The sequence below is a fragment of the Laccaria bicolor genome, genomic scaffold (genome assembly GCF_000143565.1).
Source record: "Laccaria bicolor S238N-H82 LACBIscaffold_34 genomic scaffold, whole genome shotgun sequence".
NCBI lineage: Eukaryota > Fungi > Basidiomycota > Agaricomycetes > Agaricales > Hydnangiaceae > Laccaria > Laccaria bicolor.
The window spans coordinates 157914-184669 of NW_001889905.1; the positions used below are offsets into that span (position 1 = coordinate 157914).

Genomic DNA, 26756 nt, shown 5'->3' on the forward strand with positions numbered 1-26756 from the left:
TGATTTAAATCTGTAATTACATTGCAGAATTACTGATATTCTTTAAATTAATAAGATACCCAGTAATGATATGTGTTCCGACAGTGCCAATACTTGATGGATGTTAGACGGCAAGACTTGGGCAATGGCTCCGTGAAATTCTTCATTGCAGATTGCATAATTATGGTACAAATACCACGAATCAATTATATTACTTAGCAAATATGCGGCCATCAATCGGCAACCGAGAATTCCGAGCAGATCAGTCTTGCTTTCCATACAATCCACACTCACCAACTAAAGCTCCTCCATTGACGAGAAGAGAACCTCCTGTGCCTCTTCTCCTCCACTCAATCGCAACCCTAGCAACCGACTAAAGCTGATATGTGCAGTTTCAAGAGGGCGTCATCCTGCTGCAGATCATGGAGGCGAGCGTCACTGTTTGTTGGAAATCAGACCTTGTCATAGCTGTGCAAGCTTCAGGAGCAGTTGCCAAGCTGTTCAAGGAGATCAGTGAGGGCGATATTGCTTTCGAAGTATGTAGATGCCAGCTTGGGTGACGGGCAAGTTCCCTGTTTTGTTCCGTTATTGCTTTTTTTAATCAAATGGGATCACCTTTCAGTGTTGGTGGTGTTAGACTCATTAGTGGTTCGAAACTAATAACACTTGACAATACACTGGACGAGAGACGATGTCATTGGAAGATAGGGTACGTGCATTCATTGAGCCGCTTTCAGATCAGAAAGGTCCTCTTCGGTATTAATGAGAATTGCAAGTTTCATACATGAAATAGCACGCCCCATCGATATGTGTGTTTTCAAACAATATCATTGCGTTTCTCGGAAGATGCAAACGTCGAGGCCCGAGGGTTTCCGGATACTCAGTGTGTGTTTCATTAAGAGGAACATCGTTACTACGAACATTGCAGTGTCCACCTCATAGGTCAATCAAGCCATTGTTGCAGACTTTGGCATCGCTTCTTGCACATGCTGAACAACCCCTCCCCCTAATAATCAGACAGCCCGTGCCCGCTTATCAATCGCTCAAGAAGGGCTATGTCTTTTGGGGCGCCCTCATTCATGCTTTCGGCTGAATTGGGGTTGGTTGACATGCGAAGGTCGAGCCCGCTACGGTTATTTCCATTGATGGGGGGTTGCACTTGCGACGAACCCTAGTGGCCGTGCTAAATCTTCCCAGCTTGTAGGGGCGTTCACCCATTTGAGGTGGTGCGCTAAGGACGCGCGATCCGTATCAGCAATTTCGCCGTGAGCGGGTGGACCCGTAAATCAAGTTGGTGGGGACGAAACTCAAACATGAGGAAAGCTGAAAGCCGGAATGGCTGTATTTTGTGATTTATAGTATCGCTACTTTACAACATATAAAAAATACTGACGACGTGATGCTTGATACAGGTCTTCTCTGAATAAAACCTCTCCTGCAAGCTGGCGGGCATCGGCGGTGTGGAACGCCGCGTGCTCCCCAAAATACCCAAAAAAGAAAGGTGCGGGATCAATCATGTTATTCCCCCTACGGAAGTCCTCAAGCAACCTCTTCATCCGTGGATGGATGCCATTGGCTGCGTCTGGGTGAGGTTTTTCCGAAGTATTCCAACTTGCAGCAACGTACTGAAATGGCACCCGATTCGTGCTTTTTGAGATAGCGGTAGCCTATGTAGCACGCTGCAACTCCGGCTAACGCGGTTTCAAAAAGAAGTCAGAACTTGAATGTGTCGGTGAACCAGATCGAGAAATACCAATCGACTCGTCACTGGCCAATTACGACCATCAAAAGAATTGACCTCTGAGCTCGTCTGAGGCTGTCACTCACTGCTCAGAAGCGTCAGGCCTGAACTGGGGGTTTCTTCAGACTCGGAAGCAATCTGGGCCAGTATATAAACCTCTTTTAATCCTCAGGCCTCATCTCCTACCAGTCGTCCTGTTCTCTCAACCATCTGCATCCAGCTAAGAATCCAAGACCCTTTCTTCCTCCACCAGTCGAAATGCTCTATATCCGCACTATCCTCGCTGCTGTCCTGGCCGGGGCTGTCGTTGCCACCCCCAGCACACTGATGAAGCGTGACGAGAAGCTCACCATGTCGTACTGCAACGGCTGCGTTCCTGCCGGTGAAGACAGCGTTGATTGCGTGAACAACTTTTATATCCACTGGGGTGACAGCAGACTCGGATCATGGTATTTAGGGCCCCTTTTTTTGTACTTCCAGCTTCTGACCATACACTCCTCATCACTAGCAACAATTCTTCCTTCCTCTACGACGACGGGTCGTGCTCCACTTCAGGGGCGACGATTCCGACGCCGTCTGGCAGCGGCACTTGGTCGACGTCCAACTGCGGTGCGGCCACTGACCAGGTCCTGGGTACCATCAACGCCGGTGGCAACACCTACACTTGCTACCGCGCCAATAACCAGAACTTCGATAATGACTGCCTTGGTGAAACCTTTTTTTTTTTTTTTTTTTTTTCGAGTCAAATTTAGAGTCTATTAGGGCGAGGCCCTATGTCAGACTTTACAACTATGTAGACTACCTATGGCCCCTAATGCCATTTATACCTGACCCCCTTGAGATTGCCCTATGCACTGGTGAGGGCACGCCCACGGTGAACATTCCCCCACCCAGCCCGGCACGAAAACGCCGTTTTGGGGCACATCTATATAGGTAAGCGGGGTAGTCTCGTCATCTTGCTTATCTGTGCAATCCATCTTGGTAGTCTTTCGGCTTATTAAGTACCCGATCGCGAAGCGACAGGCACAGTCGATTGGTGAAACCTACGCTTGCTCAGTCTATGCAAGCTGCTACGGCCCGTAGGCATATTGGGTCATGCCACAATCTGTTCTTAGGTATATCATGAGTTTGTTTATAAGAGGCTGGAGAATAGAAGACGTTTCAGGAAGATTGTTGGAGGATTAGCACAGGGAATCAGGCGTCATTCTTTTTTCTCAGTTGTGTTTGTAGATATTCTCTCTTCAATGCCTTTGACTTTCTCTTCATCTGCGCCCAGTCATGAACATCTTCCCTGTGTCAGTGCCCACAACGGAGATGCCAGAATATTATCAAAGACCAAGTCACACGACGCCCACACGACAAACGGAATCCCCTCGTTCGTAGTCATATTTCTTTATTCCAATTGTCGACTTTTCAAGGTATTCTGAATATCCAGGATCATGTCCCACGTAAATGGGTGTCTCTCACTCGGATCGAACAGAAATCTGCAATTTATCCTTCTCGATTTCATAAATATAGGCGAGGGATTCAAGGCGGCCGACCAACTTGATGGTTTGCTGCAAGCGATGATTCTCCATCGCCATATCATATGTAGAAACTCACTCTACAATAGCCAACAGAACAACAACAATACGAACAGCAGTATTCCGACAAAACCCTCGAACACTGCGGCTGGCTGGAAGGATGGCGATTATATATGTTCCACTACACTGGCGATTGTGGTTTACTTGTTTTGTTACATATCGTGATACTCATCATGACATTGATACGAGTAGAGCTTGGGTTGCAATTTGTCGGGGGTACTAGGCGTATTTAAACAATCGTTTACTTGCTTAAACTTGAGCATGCCGGCGCCAATGGTCAAAATACAAGTAAGGTTATTATTGACATTGGAACAATGTCAAACTCTAGTTCTACATTTACGAACTCATTTTTTTTTTCATGGCTTGAGACTTCAATGCGAGCGGTTTTCTGTGTCGTTCGTAAAAAATGACCAAGGTACTTTACTATATCCTGGCGTCTTTCTTTCACGGCAAATATTATTATTTCCGATGAAATCAAGATGAAATGGTACATAGGAATTTGGTCTGTCAATGAAGGGGGATGAAAATTACTGGCTACTGCCTCGCAAGCGATTTTCAAGGTTGGAAGCCTTCTTTTTGGGAGCGTTGGTCAGTGCCTTGCTAGCTTCTGTTCAATTTCCGTGTCGTGATTAACTTGCTCTCAGGTCCCGGTGTGTCTCCTTCTTCCAAGGCTGACATTATCCTGTCAGGCATGAAATTGTAAATCGAAAATCGAGGCTTAGAGTCCCAGTTACTAATTTATAGGCGGCCAAAATGAACCCAAGCCAGGCAAAAGTGCTCTTCTTCTGAATTTGCTCGTATTTGAATACTTACGTCTGTGCTTCCCCCTCGAGGTTTTATTGGTCATGCTCTGCATCACTCGGCAACAAGCTCAAGACGCTTGAGGCGGTTGTGGCGTTTTGCGCAATCGTATGTGCAACCGTGACTCAACGCGATTGACTAGTATGCGAGGTGGGTGAGCTGGGAACGCCTGCGCCTGTGGCCTTATTGACTCGGGTGAGAATGACTCTAGCTACACTAACTGGGCAAAAAGATTGTCTGATCATTTTTTGGACAAAGTTGGTGCTATAACACAAGAATCAAACATTTTGAGAACTAAGCTCTAGTGTATAAAATATAGCTAAGGAGGTGTAGATTGTATATACCAAGTCTGGGGATGAACAATTGAAAACTCAGGATAAGGCAGGGAATTGACTGTGACAAGTGCCAAAAATGGGATGTAACAAAGTGGGAAATTCTGAATGACTGCAACCTACTGAAAGCAATTCACAACTTGAGGAAGAGATATTTTGAACACTGGATCTCCCTGCTATTGTTATGAGTTTCATAAAGTCTCTGGGGTAGAAAATTTTATATCCTCCTCTAAAAGGTAAATTTGAACTTATTCTCCATTTTATGTATTTTTCACTCAATATATTTGTTGGAATGAGGTAAAATGACTCCCTATTGTTGTTTGTAGTGTGTATAATACAAAAGGTAGGTAGAAATGTTAAAATGAACATTGCATGATGTCTGTAGGAGCTAATTCCCAGAGTTTTTCTGGAAGTAAACAAATATCTACAACATTGGTCCTTCTTTTCTGCAAGGAGAAAAAATGCTACCATCCTTTTGAATTGATCCATGGAGACTCAGGATGTCTTTTAAACAATGCCTGAAGTATAGCATGATAGCAAATAAATTTACACTGGGTATAACTTGAAAAGTCCCCAACAAAAGTAAATTTTGCATAGAGCAATCATCCTGGACCAATCCTTGACATTTTTCTCAGTGGATTGGGGCTGAAAATATTTCACAAGGCACTTATCATGCCTAGTAACACTATCACAAAAAAATAAACAGAGGTCCTATTTATACAAGGATCTGAGACCCCACAGCTTTCTTGCTCTATGCAAAATTTAGTTTTGTTGGGGACTTTTCAAGTTATACCCAGTGTGAATTTATTTGCTATCATGCTATACTTCAGGCATTGTTTAAAAGACATCCTGAGTCTCCATGGATCAATTCAAAAGGATGGTAGCATTTTTTCTCCTTGCAGAAAAGCAGGACCAATGTTGTAGATATTTGTTTACTTCCAGAAAAACTCTGGGAATTAGCTCCTACAGACATCATGCAATGTTCATTTTAACATTTCTACCTACCTTTTGTATTATACACACTACAAACAACAATAGGGAGTCATTTTACCTCATTCCAACAAATATATTGAGTGAAAAATACATAAAATGGAGAATAAGTTCAAATTTACCTTTTAGAGGAGGATATAAAATTTTCTACCCCAGAGACTTTATGAAACTCATAACAATAGCAGGGAGATCCAGTGTTCAAAATATCTCTTCCTCAAGTTGTGAATTGCTTTCAGTAGGTTGCAGTCATTCAGAATTTCCCACTTTGTTACATCCCATTTTTGGGGGCACAGGAAAATCTGCATGCCATCTGCAGACACCTGCGGACACAGGTTGCGTGCCAGTTGCGAACCGAAAGGAAGTATCTGCGGTCACTTGCGTGCAGACCAATCCAGTTGCATGCACATTAGACCTAGTGAGCCGAGTATCTGCGGGCATCTGCAAGCATCAGCGCACCTTGCTGAGATTTCATATTTCTTGAGATTTCTTCAATGAGCACCATAATTATCCTTCTAGTTTAACGTATCTGAATCTCTCTTATTCTTTCTGACTTGTTGGTTTGTACCTATAGGTCTGTACTAAGACCATTTTTATGCTGAAATGTACAAGTAACGCAGTGTCTGAGGCTATGACTAGTCAGCCACCGGCTTCTTACCACTATTTTCCTTCTTTATCGGATGTGATTGTGGTCGATTTTTTTCCAGAGACTTCGGGACTCAATAGCCAATGTCTGCCATTGGCGAGTGATGGAGTCTCACCTCTCGTTCAGACTCGCTCTCTTCTTCCCATCCCAACTTGATTCCACACCAAATGAGGGACATTAGGGAAAACCAACTTTGGAAATCGACGAAAATCTCTCGTTATTTCCCGACTACTTCCCCAGAAAACCTGGATTCCGGTGTTTCCCCCAATTTTCTCAATTAGACCGGTGTCAGCAGATTTGAAGGAAATTCTTGGGACATTCATAATGTATTTCACTGTCATTTCCCTCACTTTTACAATGTATTTCAATGACATTTCCCTCACATTCACTAATTTTGGAACCATTTCATTCATGGGATTCATAAATTATACTGGTGACATATATTGCTCTACGAAATGACCAAGATGTCCTGCATCCAATCAGCATTCCACCTGCGATACACTTGCGTTCAGCTTGCGGTACACTTGAAATACATCTGCGACACACCTGCGACACATTTAAGATACACTTGCGAGAGTTAGTATCCATTGCGAGACTTGCGTACACTTGCGTGCAACTTGCGCATCACTTGCGATACACCTGCGAGACCAATGCGAGACACCCTTGCGAGAATCTGCGCACAAAATGGATGTTTGCGAGCCACCTGCGGTCAACTTGCGAGTAGGCATGAGTAAATAAGAACTAAAACTCTTGTGTATAAAATTGAACACTGTATTCCAGACTCGTATCGCATAGCAATGGCCACATTTTAAGTTCTCAAGTGAAGATTACATTTCTTTAGTTTAAATTTACTAAGTACTATGTTGTAGTAGACTATCTATCTGCGTGACACCTGCGATACCTGCGATCCTTTTTGATTATCTGCGAGACACTTGCGGTCACCTGCGAACGGGTGGTCCACAAGTGACTGCAAGTGGCACGCAGATTTCTATATGCCCCATTTTTGGCACTTGTCACAGTCAATTCCCTGCCTTATCCTGAGTTTTCAATTGTTCATCCCCAGACTTGGTATATACAATCTACACCTCCTTAGCTATATTTTATACACTAGAGCTTAGTTCTCAAAATGTTTGATTCTTGTGTTATAGCACCAACTTTGTCCAAAAAATGATCAGACAATCTTTTTGCTCAGTTAGTGTACATACTTATTCCGAATAAGTATGTAGCTAGAGTCCGCGAACCAATACACTTTCACATACAACAAACTGTCACGGTAAGTACGCTGGGAAGAAAGACGCACTACCGTACTGTCATACTCTCAACCAGTCATTTGGGGGACTATTCGTTTGACCATCCCGACATTGTAATTTATGGGCCTCTTCCTTATGCTCGGGCTTCTTGGGAAGACGCTGACAGTGTCCAGTAAGCACAATAGTGAAAGGACGCCACTGCCCATTGCCATGGCTGTCCCCCAGCTTCACAATCACATATGTCTGGTCCGAAAACTCAGATAATTTTCTATCCCGTCTGATTTTACCATGACTCACCTTCTTAATCTCGTTAATAACGGCATTATCGACAGTTAAACCGCCAGTACACCCGAAATTCCCCAGCCAAGCTGGTGTAACTGTAACAACGGGCGTGCTTTCGAAAATGCTGTCGTAAATTATCTGACAAAACCAATAACTATGAGTAGTGCTAGTGATGACTTCCACCGTCTGACCTTACCTGATACATTCCAGTGGCAGTAGCCACTTGGTGGACCGATATGCTTTTATTCTCGGGTAAGCCATAGGGTTGAAAAGCAAAAGAGGCGTCAGTGTTAACAACTGCAGATACAGTGATGAGAGACATTTGGAATTTTTTAGTTCCACCACCACTTTATATATACTCCACCCCAGACATGTTTTGCGTATGTTTCGGTTCAACCCCATCAGGAAATCCTGAGACTCTGAATTAACCCTGATTTATATGATTTATATAGAATTGACCGTAAATTATACACAATTGAATGAATTGAGACTTTTGACATATTTGAGAAGATTGAGTAAAATAAAACGGGCACCCGTTAATTGTGCGCAATTGGTGATGCTGAACGTGCAATTGCCCACCTATTTAATATATTATACCACTGAATTGAACCTTTTTTTCTGCACTGTTGCACTTAATTCCACGGGAATAAATTGAAATCATCCAAGTTGACAGAGTATATTGCACGGCGACTACTGGATATAATAACGGGGCTGACTAAATAAGCTGCAAGGGATAGAGCCATAATTAAATCGGATAGGGGAGAGAGAAAATTTTGTAAGCATAATGGGTTCATTAAATATTAAAGATGGATGGGTGCGAATAGGAGGTTGGAACGGGGGGTGAGGAAGTTGTAAGAAATGTACGACTTAGGGTTAGGAGTTACGTATGCGAAAGGGAGCGGGTATACTAGTAAAACTGGATGAAGGCAGGCTTAGACATCCATGTCTGCCATGTCATCGTTAGAGGTTGTGGTGGTCACGAGATGGGTGGAGATGGAACTGAAAGTAAAATAGAACAGTGATGAAGCGGACAGCTGGAGGTAGACAACCACGTACGAGGTGCAATTATAAAGGTCAGCCATGAGACGATGATAAGCATTTGGACTGTTCTCACAAATCGTGGCGAGCATGGCCATATGCGATCGATAAACATCTTCATAGAGATCAGCGTTGAACTCAGTCTTGCGACGGACACCTGTGCTATAATCATCCAACGAAGATGCAATCTACGAGCAGAATATCATGATGAAGTGCAACCATGCAGGGTGACGACTTACAGAAGTGGCAGCCATAGCAACCATGGCCGCAGGTAATTCTCGTTCTTGTTTTCGTGGACCATCAGTGATCGACGAAACGAAGCGATCTTGATAGCGTTCGGCAAATGAACCTCTTGACCCAGTAAAGAAAGCTTCGCGGAGCGTTGAGATCATGGCGAGGTGGAAGAACGGCTTGGTGGGTTGAAGGTCTCCCTCCTAATGTAGGAGGGGAATGAGTCACGAAAGCAGAGCGTATGACAACATACGTACTGCATTGACCGGATAAATATACCTCTTCTTGGAACGAAGATGCTCAATGACATCTCTGCAGTCAGGCCCCTCGAGCAATTTGTAAAAACCTTCCACCTTGGCCATGGCAACTTTCTTGATATCACCACGATACTTGGATACCCGCCCATTCAGCTACCAATGATAGACCTAGTGAGAGATACTGTGATCAGTAAAGTATATCACTCACCACACGACCAGTGACCTTGCCGAAGGCGTGGTCAACTCTAAAGCGGTGGGCGTATGCATTTGCGCCAAACTTCCGCGCACACGACCGAAGAGTCTTACGGTTATACTTGACCTGCTCATCGACTGAGCGGTAGGCAGTATCAAAAATCACATCGCCTATCGCTTTACGGATAGCCGCTTTGATGATCCGTTGGAGGAGCTGTGGCTGTTCCGAGATATGAATCATTCGCATGTTCGGTCCAGGAGCGACGTAATCGGCATCTGCAAAACCTGAATATGGGTCCTCGTCTTCCTCAATCGCACCTCCCCCAGAGTCACCATCGTCCGAAGGCTAACAGAGTATCAATCAGCGAAGGAATATCAATTCAACAAAATATGTTCACCTCGTCATCCGGGGGAGCCATGGTCTTCCACATGGGGCGCTATGATATCGATGAGTCAACGTGGAGGTAAGTTCTAGGTCGTGGATGGTTTACCTCAGCTAAACGTTCTTGACCACGCTTTCCGACCTTCAACAGGGTAAGTTATGAGCAGATACAGAGGTCGAGCTCTTAGATACCTTGCGGCGACGGGATGCAGGCTCATCCTCATCCTCGTCATTGGACTCGTCATCTGACGGGACTTGGCGGCGACGAGGTGCTGGCTCATCCTCATCTTCACCGGACTTGTCTTCACCGGCATTGTCTTCACCATCACCTCGCTCATCGATCTCGTCGACGCCGGCGTCATCGTCGGTGCCCCTCAGTGTGCGTTTCCCGGTCCCTCCATCGGGATGGAATGTTAGGGAGGTGATCTTGAGTTCCTGAGTGATGATTGACGCTGGATTACCAGCATTTGAAGCTTGGATCAGCTTCGCTGAGCACGACTTCTGTGATGCCACGTAAAATATGAGGCTTCAACACTGCAGCTAAGCGCTTACAAAACAGGCGAAGATTTGTCAGTGAGTCTACGCTTAACTACAGTATAATTATATCAGTCGAGCGCAGTAATCCATGGAGTACTTGACGTACCGCTCCGGCCATGATTAGTATGAATGAGCTCAGGCGGCAGGAGCTGAGGACTGGCGTAATCCATCATTGCAAGTGTGAACAAGAAGAGACTACAAAGACGTAGAATGAGCGGCAAGGCAGCCTTCTGATTGGCAGGACTTGCTGAACGATGGCGACTGTGCCGTTTAAGGTTCATTTCAAATGTTCACGTTGTGGTCAAGAGGAAGGGAGGAACTATATTAGTAGTACTATGTAAGAAGCCAACGATGATTCAAAGTTGCGCGAAGGTACTCAAGATGTTGCCAAATCAGTCGGACCCCATTGCTCCCTAGCCGTAAAGCCGCACTTCTACATATGTTATGCAGCTTCCTCTTCAGAGTCTATCACGGAAGCCTGATCATCAGCAGCGCTCGGTAGGGGATTTGGTTGCGGAAACCAACCCCATTGCGTCAAGGCGACTCGCAATTCGCCAGTTCTCCCGACAATTACCTCGACACCTTCTGCCACTAGGGCATCCCTCTGGCGCTGGGCGCCATCGGTTCCAGGTCCACGAGAGGATATTGCGCCGGACGAGCCAATGACACGATGCCAAGGAACCATGGGATGAGCGTTAGGAGATATGAACTTAAGAGCTTCATAAACGTGTTCGTTGTTGTGAATCTTGACTGTCAAGGAGGGAAAAAAACGTGCCTTGTCCTACGTGGCGAGAATGTCTTGGCATACCGATCATCTTTGCAATGTGACCTTCCAAAATCCACGGCTTGAACGACTTGGTCATAGAGATCTCAAGGCAGCACAACACTCACCATAAGTTGTGACTCGACAAGTTGGTATGAGGCGGACAGCATCATACACCTACTTGCTTGCTCTTAGCAGCTAAATCTCAAAAGAAAAAACCAAGGACATTACTGCGGCATGAAATTCTGCACCGTCCATTTTTTCGACGTGCTGTTTACGTGCTGGCACTGCTGTGGAAATGGGTAGTTGGTAAACAAAGACAAATGACCATCTGGAGGATTTTCGCTGCTTATGTAAGACATCGCTCTCAGCACAAAGCCATGTCGCTGGAGTACAAAACTTACTAGTACTCTCTGCTCAGTGCTTGGTACGTAACGCCACTTTTTTCTGGTCATGCACTTATTATTTCACTTAGGTCTCGCAAGTGCGCGATGCCAGACGCGTGCCAGTGCGTTAAACGTCTTTTACCAACTGGAAACAAAAGTAAGTAATAATAAGTATTCTCAACATTGGTTTTCAACGCAGGGCAACAATCAAATTGTTTAGAGCAAAGAAGAGCGTTTAATTAAGCCTGTGAGTCCTCATGGGCATCACTGTTTCCAGTGGCTTGCTCATACAGGTTTCTCTTGCGATGAGTCATCAGCATCACCATGATTGTCATCCTCGGCCTGATGACGGTGCCTTCGGTGGTTTGCTGCGACATTCATGAACTCAAGATGTGAGCCAGCTACGACTGAAAGCGAAAAAATGTAAGTTTCGCAGCGTATTATTGAATCAACGTGACAAACCTCGATCAGAATCCACGAGGAACAGTTCATAGACGACCGCAGCGAGCAAAGTGGCTGGAATGTTCACAAGTGCCGTTATTGCCGAGTAGGATCCTCCCGCAGCTGAAATGTTTTTGAGTGACAAATTGGACGGGACGGGGTAAGATAATCTTACCTGACTTTCCCCAGATGGTCAATGCGAACAAACGGCAACCAATGTCACGGGCCGAATTCAAAGAAACTGCGAGGATGTCAAGGTCAGAGTCGGAGTAATTGTTACCACCCATGACTCACTCGCGGGTACCGCATAACCCCAGATAGAGCCAGCGCTAAAAAGCAGATTCATCAAACCAAAGTCCGACTGCCAAACAAGTCACCTACTATGCCGCAGCGATGATGAAAGGAGCCATAACGGGTGGAATCATGAAACTAGTAGGGTCAAGAGCAGCCCAGATAACCAAGGCGAGCACAAAACACTGAACGGATGAGTGTGAGCTTCCAACCTTGCCCATCAATAGCGACTCTTACATTAACGAATTCATTAAGAAAAGCGCGAGGCAAAGTTTGCGCTCCAGGAAGAAGATAAAGAGCGAAGATTCCGGCCGGACCATTGGGCGTGAACATCGTCGTTTCGTAGACGCCAGCTTGTTTCAAGAGAAGTTCCGACTCCACGATAAGGACCTTCCATTGATTGTATACAAGGGCGGACGCAATGTAAGCTCCAAGAATTTGCGCAACGATATATCTAAGAGACCGTCAATGCTCGACTTAGTCCGCGCTCGAAAGGCATGCAAGCGAGTACCTGACAGCCTTCAGGGGTGGAAAGCCTCTGAATATCGTGAATGCGATGGTAACACAGGGGTTGAAGTGTCCACCAGAAGTCGCTGCACATACACCGATGGCAAACAAAATGCCAAATGCGTAGGCAAAACCGATCTGGAAGACAGCTAGTTATGTCAATGAAGCTGTCAATCGGCAATGTCGTTGAAAATGGTAAGGCGTCGTACAGGAGAGCCCAGACTGTTTCAAGATGTTCCCAATCACCCAAGCTGCGGTAGATCCGAGTCCTATTTCACCATGGGATAAGGGTATGCGTGAATCTCGGACACTCGTTGGACTTGCCAAAGTACACGTAGAAAAAGACGCCCAACTATAAGTGGTTCAATTTCAGATTCGCATCATGATGATAGAGGCGATGGATTTATTACTCACAGCTTCAGCGAAACACTCCATCGCCCAGTGCACCTGGGGCTTGTTCCGTACCCTCTCCCATGCGTTCAAGACTCCAGTGCGCTTTTTCACGTCGCGCAGGTGGATGATTGGAGTAGCGGACATGACGGAGGGGGGTGTGGAAAATCCGATCGACAGGTGCGTTTTATACTGCTCGACGGTGTGAATTGCTTCCTTCGTCAGAACCCCAGATACAGGATCCTGCCATCATAGAGCGGCTGCTGTATGGCCCGTTCAGAATTCAGAAAGTTGATACCCACGCGGAACGGAAAGATCGGAATCTGTAAGTTCAGATAGGGAAGATCCCCCTCCGTGGCTACGCATCTGCACGCACCTACATCATCCCAGACGCACTCGAATGCATTTATTATTTTATAATCACCCTTCCCCACATCGGCCAGCGACGTAGGTCCAATTCGTTCAATAGGTCCGACATTTTTCCCCCGTTGACATAATTGTATGGCGTCAAAGAGAACCCTTCAAGGTTCAGGTCTATGTCAAGCCTGGAATGATGAAAAACACTCTCCGTTTTCATCTCCAAGTCTGTAATGATAACAGCCCCATACGTAGCTTGCATCCTGCCACTGGGGGAGGCTCTCGGACCTTGCGTCGCGTTCACTATTCGTACTTCCAGACTGCGCGGAATGCTCGATCTAGAGGTGATCCTCACGATTTATGTTATAGAGTTAGGGCGTCTTGTTGATTGAGCATTTTCTCACGCGGAACCTGTGCACAATAAGGTCGCAGTTCAGCTGACTGCACAAATGAAGAACAACCTGACAGAGCTTGACAGGCGGACCTACGAGCGTGAGATGTGGTGATCAGGAAGAATAGTTCTACATAGCCCATGGCATTATCTGTCCCGTAGTGTCCCGTTCGATCATTGCTGCGGTCGAGAGCTTATAGGTGCCTCCGATAAAGCTCCGTTGCCTCCGAGCGGCAAACGAGAAGTCAAAGACTTTATCAATAGTCAGTCGAGGATGAGACTACTCACAGGCTGTAAAAGTGGAGGGATTTTGCTCCAACCATATACAGTGTCGGACTTGTGCGAGAAACCAATATGTAATCATGAAAAGTCTGGAGCTAGATATTTAGTCTTCGTCAAGAAGGAACTTTCCTGTTGATGTCGAGTAAAGAGTTGCAATAGCTAGGCGTCGTGTTGCAGCGGAAATTAAGCGGGAAACTTCTTGCAAAGTAAATGTTGTTGATGTGTATTTGCTGGTCTCCCTCCTCTCGCTGTACCAACTAGGCATCTCGTCTAGCGCCATTAGACCCAGACACGACGGTTCAGCAGGCTGGCAAATCGAGATGATCCTCAGGAGAGTTTAGCTGTCTTGGCGATGAGGATGTGGACGGCCGAGAGGACAGTTCTCACAAGGCTTGCCATGATTGAAGATGGATGGGTGTGGTGGGTTGAGGGCTGAGGTATGTGTGATGTGCCTTTTTGAGTTGGATACTGATGGACGGTACTAGGCCGTTGGTAGGATATGTTGCGGTGCAGGCGGAAACTTAGAAACTTGGAGGGGTCCTGTAGGGCCCGACCATTGGGCGGGAATGACTTGGGAATCGGTGGATGGTGATGCTGCTGCTTTGGGTACGCCTACATCAGTGGTTCAAGCACCTGTTCCCATCTCAGCCTCCCTGCTGGTGTCAACCTGTGTGTCGCGCAGTCTAACGTTGCGACTTCGGCCATGCGTCATGCTGAGTCCTCACATGCACACCCAAATCTAGTCCCATCTCGAAGTCCGGGAAAATCATGCTCGTTGGTGGTCACGCCTCCAACTACGCAATGCCGTCGAGGAAGCAAGCCGCCCCATATGGTCGTAAGACGCATCAGCGATCGAGATGCTCGAGTTTTCGTCTCTCACCAAATGGACCTCGCGCAGGATGTCATGCTTCCTGCCTCCCATGCCCACTCTTCCTATTCGGTCGGTCTGTCTGTACCCTCCAAGAGATCGGGCATGGTCGCGCTCGCTCCCGCGACGCAGCACTCTCAACAGCAGAAGGCATCGCAACTGGCTGGAGATTTGACAAAGAGCCCAACCGTTCGGATTCCTGAGGGGGGCGAGGTTCTCATTCGGTGCTGATGCCAACCATCATCGTCTGGCGCATTCAAACGACATGGCTCATAAGACCCATCGTGTTCTGTTTGAAGCAGAGACAGCCTCCTATTACCAAGCTGCCCCAGGCTTCCGCGCCGATCAACAACTTCCTTCACGTCCCTTAACAAGCCGTAACCCTCCGTACAACCAAAAGACATTTTTTCGGTCTCACTCGGCGACCTCCCCTCTGTGTGCCCTCCGCAACCATCGCCCAACTTTCTGCGACCCTTGACGGCCCGCGCTCCACCCAATTACCCCTCAACAACTCACCATCCATCCAACCCAATCTCGACAGTAAGCCCGCCGACCTCGACCAGGAGCCTCCAACTCCCCATAAAAAAGAAACCGGGAAGCCAAAAAAGGCGGTAATGGGGCAGGTAGGAAAGGTCAGGCTGCTCGAGCGTCTAAATTGGGATTGCGAGATGAACTTGGAGTCAGAGACCTTGTAATTTATCCTTTACTAAGTCCTGAAGCGCGGTCACTCGCCGCTGTGGGCATTACTGTTGTTCGTCGAGTGTTCTTGCTTGATGAAACCTTTGACCTCCTTCTATGTTCATCCGCTGCTGTTGGCTTCACCATCAAATCCGCCGGGTCTTTTTGCTCAAATTAATCTTTTCTTGTCGCGTCCTGAAGTGGGGTCGCTTGTTGCAGTGCGCTTCACCGTCTTTTGTCGGGTGTTCTTACTTGACTAAACATCACCTGCCCTCTCCTACATCCTGAAGCGCGGTCCCTTGAAGCTTTTTGTTCGTCATGCGACAACCCGTCTGAATTCTCCTTCCCTTTGGCGCGCTTCATCGAAATTCTTCTGCTCCCTGCACATGTCAGGTATCTGAGTCTTTGCTCAATAAACCTTTGCTTGTCTTTTCTTGCTTTGAAGGGCACGGCAATCTGCTGCTGTGACCTTGCCCTTTCTTTGTTCTTTGTCAATAATTCAGGTTCCGTCGCGGTGCGCTTTTGAGCCGTTCCATGTACTAGTTGTCGTTTGCGTATTGTACGTTTTGTATAGGTTTTGGGGTAAACTGTGCTAGTTTTTTGGGCAGTGGTGATTGATTGAGATCGGGTGCTTTTTAATCGTGGTACTTGTGCCAAAATAAATTCGGGTACGGGGAATCGAACCCCGAGCTGCCGCGACCCAGCTTGGCAAAGAATCGTGAGAGGCGGCAATGTTAACCGTTACACCATACCCGACATATATAGGTAGGTTTATTATGTCTTGAATAAGGCTCAACAAAGAGGTTGGAGTCGGCATTTGGGAAGAAGAGATGGTGCATGTTTTGATAAGTTCATCGTGAGTTGAGATGTGGATATGTATATGCTTGAAACCTTAGGTAAGGAGCACCAGGCACAGTTCTGTGGCAACTCTTGTGCTTTAAGTACTACATCTACATGGGAGCATCAAAGCATGTGCTTGTTATCTAGTTGCTGGTCCAAGTTCCCATTTTTTTTCAATCCTGACTTCTTTCAAAATGTAATGATTGGAACTGACAACTCTTGTTACCTGCACTACCTAGCACTGATTTTTAAAACATACATTGCCATTGCACACAAGTTCTGCCTCAATTGTTCATATATAAATTCTATACTTCTTATGTCCATAATTTGAGATGGAGACAGCATCTCACTCCCTCCATGTCTGAGTTCAGGTTTGGGGATGATCGCCTGATATTGTCATGCTAAGCTGTGTGGATAGTGATGCCGCGTTTTTTAGCCGGTAAATTCTTGTTTCGCTTATAGAGAGCGTAATTATTATTTGAACTTTACGTTCTTGGACTCTCCAGATAGATAGGAAGTGGATCTAAATTATAAAAAAAAGAACGTAAAAAAGCATTACGTTTTCGTTGAGCTATTTACGTTTAGCTGGTCGCCAAGTCAAAGCTCAAATGAGCCGGCTTTTTTTCAAAGCCGGTTGAATCTCTCAATCAAATCTCGGTCGTTTTTGGCGATCTTTTTTTTTTAAATTTAGGTCTACTTCTCATCTACATGGGAGATCTAAGAACGTAAAATTCGAGTGAAAACTCCGCTCTGTATAAAAGAAACAAAAAATAAGCCGTTAAAAAAACGCGGCAACACTAACGGAGGATGCACATCCATAAGCGCGTTGCGCCAGCGCACAAGAATTTCACACACAGTGTCAGCTGCGATGATTGTACCGCTCATACCAACGTTCCGAGCAGCCTGAAGGACATGGAGTCCACTCATACTGGATGAGGGCAGAGGAGTCCAGATGGTGTGAAGGGAAGGAGGGCGAGGGAAAGCGGCAATGACAACTCTATGAAGACCCCCAATCCTCCCACGTGGTTAAGGCTGTATGTTGTAGCGCCCTACTCTGCTCGTGTGTTGCATTGGCAGGAACAATGACCAACTTACCCATGTGTTGGCGCTCTGCGGTTGGAACAAGGAGGTTGATCGTGGAGCTGCAGGCAGCTCCATCTGGATGGTGAACTGCTTCTACCGTTTAGCCACCTTCAATTTCACGTCGATTGCAGGCTTAACCACGGAAACGGTCGGTCAATAAGATTTTGGCTCGTCTTCTATTTCTTTCCGAGACTCACGAATAACGTAGGTCATCGAACGACAGAATGCCGTCTTGAAATATAGGCCTTGGATTCTCAGAGAGATTGTCAGTCAGGGTTGGATTCGACGTCCTCAACGGATTACCACAGACGGGCCTTGGATCATCGGAAACTGTAATGACATCATTGTTGACATGTTGACAAGCATGGTTACATCAATTTGGTAGCCTGAAAGATTTCAGCATTCAGGGCTTCCACCTTGGAAAGAAGGAAACTCGCTATGGTTTTACAAGTGCATACCTTCATGAAAATCCTCATCCAAATGGTTTGATGGAGGTACACAGAAAAATCTTTAAACCGTGGTCAGAAAGTCGTTCCGCTTTCCGATGGGGCTGAATCCTTGGGGTACGAATGACAGAAAGAGGTTCGACTGGTAATTCTCCGTCCCTGTTGTCAGAGATCAACGAGTTTTACCATTCGGAATAGAACTGTCTGTTCCCTATGTGCAGCCAGCAACCACGGTAAGTAGATCCTGTAGGGTAGGGCATCCAAAGAATCGACAAGGACGTACCTTTCACACGGAGTTGGCGCGTTCGTCTGCCCACGCTGGTTGGAGATGTTTTGAGCTGAATACAGATCTTCAGCTCAAGATACAAATTCTGAAGAGCAAGTTTGCCCAAGTCAGGTTGTCCGAAGGTTTGTTTTTTCTGAACCCTTGCAACTTTCCAACATGTATCACCAAAGCAGCCGCTCCTTCAGCACCACCAGGCCCAACTACGACGTGGCAGACTGAGAAGACTGGCTGGTATGGCGTTGCGGAGAGCACGGTCGATATAGGTTACTAGCCCGCATCCTTGTCTTTTTCGGATCGGATGATCGTCAATCGATTTTCGAGTTTACATCGCATGGGTTGAAGTATGCTGCATCTCGATTAAGAACTCTCCACCCCGGAATTTGGAACAGACCCAGAGGTAGAAGCGCTCTGCGGCATCAGAGTCCGAGTTTGGGACTCTGATCATGCGATCCTAAAAAGTATCAAGCGGATCAGATGGTAGTCCTTTGGGTCGTGCGTGGAGTGAGGGTAAAAGAACTTTGACCATGGTCCGAGAAGAGGCTGACAGATACTGAGACCAAGCTGAATTTTGGTTTCGTCAGTGGTACTTGATTGAAATTTCTGGTGAATGAATCTTTGCGCATCTATATTTGCAAAATTTTGGCGCTAAACGGATATGAAATTCCAACATTGAAGTAGTTTTATTCTCAGAGGTTTCTGAATACGTACCTGGATAGGACGAGAATGTAATCCTAGTCCAATCGAGGGTGAGAAATCGAATGCAAAGGTGTCACGCGCATACTTGATTTCTGACCACCATCTCAGTGAATAATGTCCATGGCGATGATGAACCACTTCCGGTTGCACCTCGTCTCCATCTACGAACGCGGTCCTTTTTCCAGGTGCGCCTATCCCATGGTACGATAGGCCCGCCGACTGGCAGATGGAGAGCGTGATGGGAGAAGGAGATGGAGATGTGTGGAAGACAGTGGTGCGTATTGTTTTTGTGATAACCCAAGGGAAGGCTGATTTTGGGTAGAACCCTTGAATAAGCTAGTGGAAGGGAAGGAAGGTGGGACGGTTTTGACTAAAGGTGATTCTATGGCCACCCACCACCACTCAGGAGGCTGTATCCCACCCGAGGAATCGCAGAACCTATCAAAAGCTGCACGAACAAATGGAGTGACCCTCTCACTCTACGGTATTCCCTCCTCCATCGACCCCTCAAAGGCCTTTTCTCGGGCCTACTGGTCCATGAATGCCGCTTCCCCCATCTCCCATCGTCTCTCCACCTCCTCCATCTCAACCTCAACCCCACCAACAGCCTACGCCCAGTTCCCAACATGCAGCAAAACCATCGCTGACCCGCTTATACCATTACTACTCCTCCTCCCCTCACGTGCTCCTCGGGTCTTGTCCACTAGCCGTACCAATGGTTCAAGCACCCGTTCACCCGAGTCACAACCCGCGTGTCGTGCATGCTAACGTTGCGACTTCGGCCACGAGCCATTCCCAGACCATGTGTGGCAGGATGCGACGGCATTGCGTAGTTGGAGGAGCGATCACCAGCGAGCTTGATTTTCCTGGACTTTGGGATGGAATTAGATTTGGATGTAAGGTCGTAAAACGCACCAGCGATCGAGATGCTCGAGTTTCTGCCTCTCAAAAGACAATCGTCTCGCAGGATGTTGTGCCCAGTCTTCGTATCCGGTCACTCCATCAGCACTCTCGATGAAAACTAGCACGACCGCGCTCGTTCCTCCCGCAACACACACCCTCAACAACACAACAGAAGACATTGAACTAATTGGAGATTCGACAAAGAGCCCAACCGTTCGGATGCCTGTACCCCAGGGATTCCCATTCACTGGGAATGTAGCTACCGCGTCCAGACAACATAGCTCCTCAGACCTGTCCCCTTCGTTTTGCAGCAGAAACAGCTCTCCTTCTCTACATATCCCCAAGCTGCCTCAGCCTTCCGTGCCGATAACCTTCCCTCCACACCCTTCAACACGCTACATTCTCCGGAACCCTCCACACAATTGGAAGACCTTCCTTTTGGCCGACTGGGCTACCTCCCCTCTTCCCCATTGGTCAACGCGCTCTCCGTGTCTAGTCCTGAAAACGCCAACCACTTTCTGCGACCCTTGACAGCGCGCGCTCCACCCAATTCTGCCCTCAACACCTCATCCTCCATCCAGCCCAATCTCGACAGTACGCCCTCCAACCTCGACCAGGCCTTCAGCTCCCCACGAAGGAAGAAGGCGAAGAACCAAAAAACACTGTAATCGGGCAGGTACATAGGAAAGCTCAGGCTGCTCAGGCGCCTACGTTGGGATCGCAAGATGAACTTGAACTCGGCTCGGAGGCAAAACTTGGATCAGAGCCAGAGTCAGAACTCGAAATTCGAATCAGAGTCATAGTCTTGATCGGGGCAAGAGGTTCAACTTGAACTTGAAGCGAAACGGCGCCTACTTGACGTGTTTCTTTTGGTGTTTTTTTGTTGTAGGTGCAGATTTGCTCCCTGCCCTGAACAACCCGTGGACCGCTGGGATCTGGAACACTTTGGAAAGATGATTTGTGTGAAGCCTTGAAGTGCGTTCCTTCCCAGGTGTCTTCGCTTGACGAGACTTTTTTTTATATCCCCTCCTAAATCCTGAAGCACGGCCAATTGCTACCGTGGGCATCACTGTCGTTTGTCAAGTGTTTTTGCTTGACGAAAAGTTTGAGCTCCTTCTATTTCCATCTGATGCTGTCGGCATCACCATCGCATCCATCGTGTCTTTTCGCTTAAGTCAATCTTTTCTCGTCTCGTCTTGCACCCTCAAGCGCGGTCGCTCACCACTGTGGACTTCACCGTTTTTCGTTGGGCGTTCTTGCTTGACAAAATCCCACCTGTCGTCCTGAAGTGCGGTCACCCGCTGCTGTGGATTTCTGCTTGTCAGTAATTCTCACTTGACAGTCCTTGTCTTGTCTTGTCTTGCCCTGAAGGCCATTCTAATCTGCTGCCTCTCCATTGTTATTTGCCAGGTTCCTTCGCACCGCCGCAGTGCGCCATTGATCTAGTTGTTGTTTGCATGTTGTACTTTTTGTATAGGTTTTGGAATAAACTGTGCTAGCTTTTTTGATTGTGATTCAGAGGTCTTTTCAGTTGTGGTCTTCCTAGTTGTGGCAATCGTCTTGAAGTCATTTGTACTGTTTCAGTGCCAAAAAATTTCGGGTACAGGGAATTGAACCCCGAGCTGCCGCAACCAAGATATGCAATTTGTAAGAATCTGTATGAGAGGCAGCAATGTTAGTCATTACACCATACCCGACATAAGTCCCAAGTTTACAATGTGTTCAATAAATGCTCAGCGAAGAGGTGGAGTTGGCATTTGGGAAGAAGAGATGGTGTGTGTTGATGCATTGAAGCACATTACTTGCTAAGTTCATCATGGGCTGAGATGTGCATTTGTATATGTTCAACTTAACATAAGGATTGGGAGGAGGACATTGGTGACATCTTTTCCATAGGTTCTCCAGATGCACAGTATGGCTGGATAACTCTGCATTTGCCTGTCATTGTTCTTTGGTCTCTATCTAAGTATTTTGATTCTTTTCAGCAAAACATCAATTTAGTTTCCGGTTTTTGCTGTTTTCCCTGTTTCTTCAATTCCGGAAACCAGGGACACCTGAAAAAGGAATATTGACTACAATTAGTAAAGGGCAAAGTTTATTTAGGCTTAACTTGGCAAGACCTGCAGGCAGGTTTCCTGGAAAATGGACATGGGTTTCCAAGTTCCCATGTTTCAGGGTTTTTTTCGGTTTTTTATGGTTTAATTCGGTTTTCTGGGTTGAGAAACTGCTGGAAAGTAAATTGCTTGATTACTGATGTATGTGACCACCGAAAATTTGATTGAAATAAATGCCAGAAGGAATGAATAGCTGCCATGGTGGAATGAAATGACTTTTTAAGTAGCTGAACAGAGAAATGAGACAGGAATGAAGTATTCACTGGATGGAATGAAGTGGTATCTGCATAGGCTTGGAATGAAACAGATGCTGTGAATGAATGACATTGTTCCCTGGTAGAAGTAGTGTTTAAAAGTCTGGTCTGGTCCAGTTTTTTGATGCCCCAGGGCTTTAACCATAACCATAACCAGTCTGCCCTTTTCCCAGAAGTCAAAAGACTGGGCTGGACCACAAAAAGACTGCAGACCATGGTTTTTTGTGGTCTATAAACCAGGCTTGGTCTTCTTCAGTTTTAACTGGTTTAAGACCAGTCTTTCAACCAATATTTAATTCATTAACATTTTTCATAGCTTTAAAAAGAGCCCAATAACATTAAATTTTGGTGTTTCTATGAAAAAGCCTGGTACATCTACTATTTTCAATAATATTTTACATTTTCAACTATATCTTTGTTAGTTTTGAACTAATTAATATGTTTTTGAGTGGCTATTCAGTGGGCTACAAAAAGCCAGTTCTAACCAGTTTACTTAGACCAGTCTTTTTGCAGTCTTTACTTCTCAAAAATGAAAAGACTGGACCACAGGTCCATTTTTTTGTGGTCTTGGTCCAGTCTGGTTACAGTCTTTTTCCAGTCATAAGACCAGACTTCCAAACACTAGGTAGAAGCCAGTTGTACATGATGTAAGTGATAGGTGCCAGTTGTTGAAGGAAATAAATAAAGGGTGAGTAAAGTACAACATAGTTGCAAAGCACATCCAACATTCATCATGAGTATGATGGAGTATGATGGGTGGTGTAGGGATTTCTATGAATATGTACTGTATTCTAATCAAGTCAGAAAGATGTGAAAAAATAGCCCAAGTTCGAAATTACAGGAGTCATCAGGAGTGAGCTGCATCATCCCTCTTCTTACGAATCCCAAGCAATCGTTTGAAATTTGAAATTCTCTTCCCAATATTGGAAAAGAGGTGACCTTGGAATATAAGCATCAAAAATGGGTAAAAATAAGTATGCAGATAACTAAATACCTTTCTTTTGAGGATGAATCATTCTATCATGCACATTGGTGATAGATGGAAGATGTGTTGGAGCCTCCACTGCATCAGACTCATCTTCTTCCAAAAATCTGTTGCTGGCATGTGGAACTCCAGTGTCCACATTCTCTCCTTCAATATCTTGTGTCACAGAAGTTCTGCAGCTTGTATTGAAAACTTGGTTGTCTACAGTATCCACCTTCATAGGTTGACCTATGGCATTCTGTATTGCTGCAAGATTTGCCACAGCTGAAATTGTCTTTGGGTATTCTTCTCCAAGGATTTTCTTCCTGGCATCCAAAACTTGGATCTTCAGCTTCTCTGCTTCTGTGTGTTTTCCCAGATCACTGTATGTGGATGCAAGATTTCCCATAGCTAAGATTGTCTTTGGGTGTTCTTCTCCAAGAATTTTCTTTCTGGCATCCAAAACTTGGATCTGCAGCTTCTCTGCTTTTGTGTGTTTTCCCAGATCACAATATGTGGATGCAAGATTTCCCATAGCTGAAATTGTGTCTGGGTGTTCTTCTCCAAGAATTTTCTTTCTGGCATCCAAAACTTGGATCTGCAGCTTCTCTGCTTCTGTGTGTTTTCCCAGATCACAGTATGTGGATGCAAGATTTCCCATAGCTGAAATTGTGTCTGGGTGTTCTTCTCCAAGAATTTTCTTTCTGGCATCCAAAACTTGGATCTGCAGCTTCTCTGCTTTTGTGTGTTTTCCCAGATCACAATATGTGGATGCAAGATTTCCCATAGCTGAAATTGTCTTTGGGTGTTCTTCTCCAAGAATTTTCTTTCTGGCATCCAAAACTTGGATCTGCAGCTTCTCTGCTTCTGTGTGTTTTCCCAGATCACTGTATGTGGATGCAAGATTTCCCATAGCTAAGATTGTCTTTGGGTGTTCTTCTCCAAGAATTTTCTTTCTGGCATCCAAAACTTGGATCTGCAGCTTCTCTGCTTTTCTGTGTTTTCCCAGATCACAATATGTGGATGCAAGATTTCCCATAGCTGAAATTGTGTCTGGGTGTTCTTCTCCAAGAATTTTCTTTCTGGCATCCAAAACTTGGATCTTCAGCTTCTCTGCTTCTGTGTGTTTTCCCAGATCACGGTATGTGGATGCAAGATTTCCCATAGCTAAGATTGTCTTTGGGTGTTCTTCTCCAAGAATTTTCTTTCTGGCATCCAAAACTTGGATCTGCAGCTTCTCTGCTTTTGTGTGTTTTCCCAGATCACAATATGTGGATGCAAGATTTCCCATAGCTGAAATTGTGTCTGGGTGTTCTTCTCCAAGAATTTCTTTCTGGCATCCAAAACTTGGATCTTCAGCTTCTCTGCTTCTGTGTGTTTTCCCAGATCACTGTATGTGGATGCAAGATTTCCCATAGCTAAGATTGTCTTTGGGTGTTCTTCTCCAAGAATTTTCTTTCTGGCATCCAAAACTTGGATCTGCAGCTTCTCTGCTTCTGTGTGTTTTCCCAGATCACAATATGTGGATGCAAGATTTCCCATAGCTGAAATTGTGTCTGGGTGTTCTTCTCCAAGAATTTTCTTTCTGGCATCCAAAACTTGGATCTTCAGCTTCTCTGCTTCTGTGTGTTTTCCCAGATCACAGTATGTGGATGCAAGATTTCCCATAGCTGAAATTGTCTTTGGGTGTTCTTCTCCAAGAATTTTCTTTCTGGCATCCAAAACTTGGATCTTCAGCTTCTCTGCTTCTGTGTGTTTTCCCAGATCACGGTATGTGGATGCAAGATTTCCCATAGCTGAAATTGTGTTTGGGTGTTCTTCTCCAAGAATTTTCTTTCTGGCATCCAAAACTTGGATCTGCAGCTTCTCTGCTTCTGTGTGTTTTCCCAGATCACGGTATGTGGATGCAAGATTTCCCATAGCTGAAATTGTCTTTGGGTGTTCTTCTCCAAGAATTTTCTTTCTAACATCCAGAACTTGGATCTGCAGCTTCTCTGCTTCTATGTGTTTTCCCAGATCACGGTATGTGGATGCAAGATTTCCCATAGCTGAAATTGTCTTTGGGTGTTCTTCTCCAAGGATTTTCTTTCTAACATCCAGAACTTGGATCTGCAGCTTCTCTGCTTCTATGTGTTTTCCCAGATCACAGTATGTGGATGCAAGCTTTCCCATAGCTGAAATTGTCATTGGGTGTTCTTCTCCAAGGATTTTCTTTCTAACATCCAGAACTTGGATCTGCAGCTTCTCTGCTTCTGTGTGTTTTCCCAGATCACGATATGTGGATGCAAGATTTCCCATAGCTGAAATTGTCATTGGGTGTTCTTCTCCAAGAATTTTCTTTCTAACATCCAGAACTTGGATCTGCAGCTTCTCTGCTTCTGTGTGTTTTCCCAGATCACGGTATGTGGATGCAAGATTTCCCATAGCTGAAATTGTCTTTGGGTGTTCTTCTCCAAGGATTTTCTTTCTAACATCCAGAACTTGGATCTGCAGCTTCTCTGCTTCTGTGTGTTTTCCCAGATCACGATATGTGGATGCAAGATTTCCCATAGCTGAAATTGTCATTGGGTGTTCTTCTCCAAAGATTTTCTTTCTAACATCCAGAACTTGGATCTGCAGCTTCTCTGCTTCTGTGTGTTTTCCCAGATCACGGTATGTGGATGCAAGATTTCCCATAGCTGAAATTGTCATTGGGTGTTCTTCTCCAAGGATTTTCTTTCTAACATCCAGAACTTGGATCTGCAGCTTCTCTGCTTCTGTGTGTTTTCCCAGATCACGGTATGTGGATGCAAGATTTCCCATAGCTGAAATTGTCTTTGGGTGTTCTTCTCCAAGAATTTTCTTTCTAACATCCAGAACTTGGATCTGCAGCTTCTCTGCTTCTGTGTGTTTTCCCAGATCACGGTATGTGGATGCAAGATTTCCCATAGCTGAAATTGTCTTTGGGTGTTCTTCTCCAAGGATTTTCTTTCTAACATCCAGAACTTGGATCTGCAGCTTCTCTGCTTCTATGTGTTTTCCCAGATCACGGTATGTGGATGCAAGATTTCCCATAGCTGAAATTGTCATTGGGTGTTCTTCTCCAAGGATTTTCTTTCTAACATCCAGAACTTGGATCTGCAGCTTCTCTGCTTCTGTGTGTTTTCCCAGATCACGGTATGTGGATGCAAGATTTCCCATAGCTGAAATTGTCATTGGGTGTTCTTCTCCAAGGATTTTCTTTCTAACATCCAGAACTTGGATCTGCAGCTTCTCTGCTTCTGTGTGTTTTCCCAGATCACAGTATGTGGATGCAAGATTTCCCATAGCTGAAATTGTCTTGGGTGTTCTTCTCCAAGGATTTTCTTTCTAACATCCAGAACTTGGATATTCAGCTTCTCTGCTTCTGTGTATTTTCCCAGATCACGGTATGTGGATGCAAGATTTCCCATAGCTGAGATTGTGTCTGGGTGTTCTTCTCCAAGAATTTTCTTTCTGGCATCGAAAACTTGGATCTTCAGCTTCTCTGCTTCTGTGTATTTTCCCAGATGACTGTATGTGGATGCAAGATTTCCCATAGCTGAAATTGTCTTTGGGTG

At 45.6% G+C, this 26756-nt stretch overlaps 7 protein-coding genes across 7 annotated transcripts; 4 read left to right on the forward strand and 3 right to left on the reverse strand.

The window, feature by feature from the left end:
• Nucleotides 1-1978: 1978 nt before the first annotated feature.
• On the forward strand, nucleotides 1979-2721 carry LACBIDRAFT_331476 (uncharacterized protein; the record flags this gene model as incomplete). The annotated part of the gene is made up of 4 exons (XM_001885813.1): nucleotides 1979-2076; nucleotides 2178-2428; nucleotides 2518-2653; nucleotides 2706-2721. 4 exons carry the CDS (start codon nucleotides 1979-1981, stop codon nucleotides 2719-2721), a joined length of 501 nt encoding a protein of 166 aa, XP_001885848.1.
• A 2990-nt stretch (nucleotides 2722-5711) lies between these two features.
• On the forward strand, nucleotides 5712-5921 carry LACBIDRAFT_307189 (uncharacterized protein; the record flags this gene model as incomplete). The annotated part of the gene is made up of 1 exon (XM_001885814.1): nucleotides 5712-5921. The coding sequence occupies exon 1, from the start codon at nucleotides 5730-5732 to the stop codon at nucleotides 5919-5921; it is 192 nt and encodes a 63-aa protein (XP_001885849.1). The 5' UTR covers nucleotides 5712-5729.
• A 1458-nt stretch (nucleotides 5922-7379) lies between these two features.
• Nucleotides 7380-7923, reverse strand: LACBIDRAFT_331477 (uncharacterized protein; the record flags this gene model as incomplete). The annotated part of the gene is made up of 3 exons (XM_001885892.1): nucleotides 7380-7562; nucleotides 7617-7739; nucleotides 7798-7923. 3 exons carry the CDS (start codon nucleotides 7921-7923, stop codon nucleotides 7380-7382), a joined length of 432 nt encoding a protein of 143 aa, XP_001885927.1.
• A 610-nt stretch (nucleotides 7924-8533) lies between these two features.
• Nucleotides 8534-10356, reverse strand: LACBIDRAFT_307190 (uncharacterized protein; the record flags this gene model as incomplete). Its single annotated transcript, XM_001885893.1, has 9 exons — nucleotides 8534-8600; nucleotides 8658-8827; nucleotides 8879-9073; nucleotides 9128-9280; nucleotides 9336-9665; nucleotides 9718-9756; nucleotides 9811-9843; nucleotides 9894-10202; nucleotides 10345-10356. The coding sequence occupies 9 exons, from the start codon at nucleotides 10354-10356 to the stop codon at nucleotides 8534-8536; spliced, it is 1308 nt and encodes a 435-aa protein (XP_001885928.1).
• A 1316-nt stretch (nucleotides 10357-11672) lies between these two features.
• Nucleotides 11673-13163, reverse strand: LACBIDRAFT_307192 (uncharacterized protein; the record flags this gene model as incomplete). Its single annotated transcript, XM_001885894.1, has 10 exons — nucleotides 11673-11794; nucleotides 11850-11951; nucleotides 12004-12069; nucleotides 12123-12157; nucleotides 12210-12304; nucleotides 12357-12573; nucleotides 12631-12775; nucleotides 12836-12895; nucleotides 12951-12978; nucleotides 13041-13163. 10 exons carry the CDS (start codon nucleotides 13161-13163, stop codon nucleotides 11673-11675), a joined length of 993 nt encoding a protein of 330 aa, XP_001885929.1.
• Nucleotides 13164-14453: 1290 nt separating this feature from the next.
• On the forward strand, nucleotides 14454-15145 carry LACBIDRAFT_331479 (uncharacterized protein; the record flags this gene model as incomplete). The annotated part of the gene is made up of 3 exons (XM_001885815.1): nucleotides 14454-14483; nucleotides 14532-14715; nucleotides 14790-15145. The coding sequence occupies 3 exons, from the start codon at nucleotides 14454-14456 to the stop codon at nucleotides 15143-15145; spliced, it is 570 nt and encodes a 189-aa protein (XP_001885850.1).
• A 2286-nt stretch (nucleotides 15146-17431) lies between these two features.
• On the forward strand, nucleotides 17432-20514 carry LACBIDRAFT_331480 (uncharacterized protein; the record flags this gene model as incomplete). The annotated part of the gene is made up of 15 exons (XM_001885816.1): nucleotides 17432-17466; nucleotides 17510-17663; nucleotides 17724-17847; nucleotides 17879-18009; nucleotides 18183-18194; nucleotides 18318-18369; nucleotides 18421-18478; nucleotides 18729-18739; nucleotides 18964-18993; nucleotides 19052-19128; nucleotides 19154-19217; nucleotides 19266-19700; nucleotides 19777-19839; nucleotides 19896-20101; nucleotides 20128-20514. The coding sequence occupies 15 exons, from the start codon at nucleotides 17432-17434 to the stop codon at nucleotides 20512-20514; spliced, it is 1839 nt and encodes a 612-aa protein (XP_001885851.1).
• Between the last annotated feature and the right edge of the window lie 6242 nt (nucleotides 20515-26756).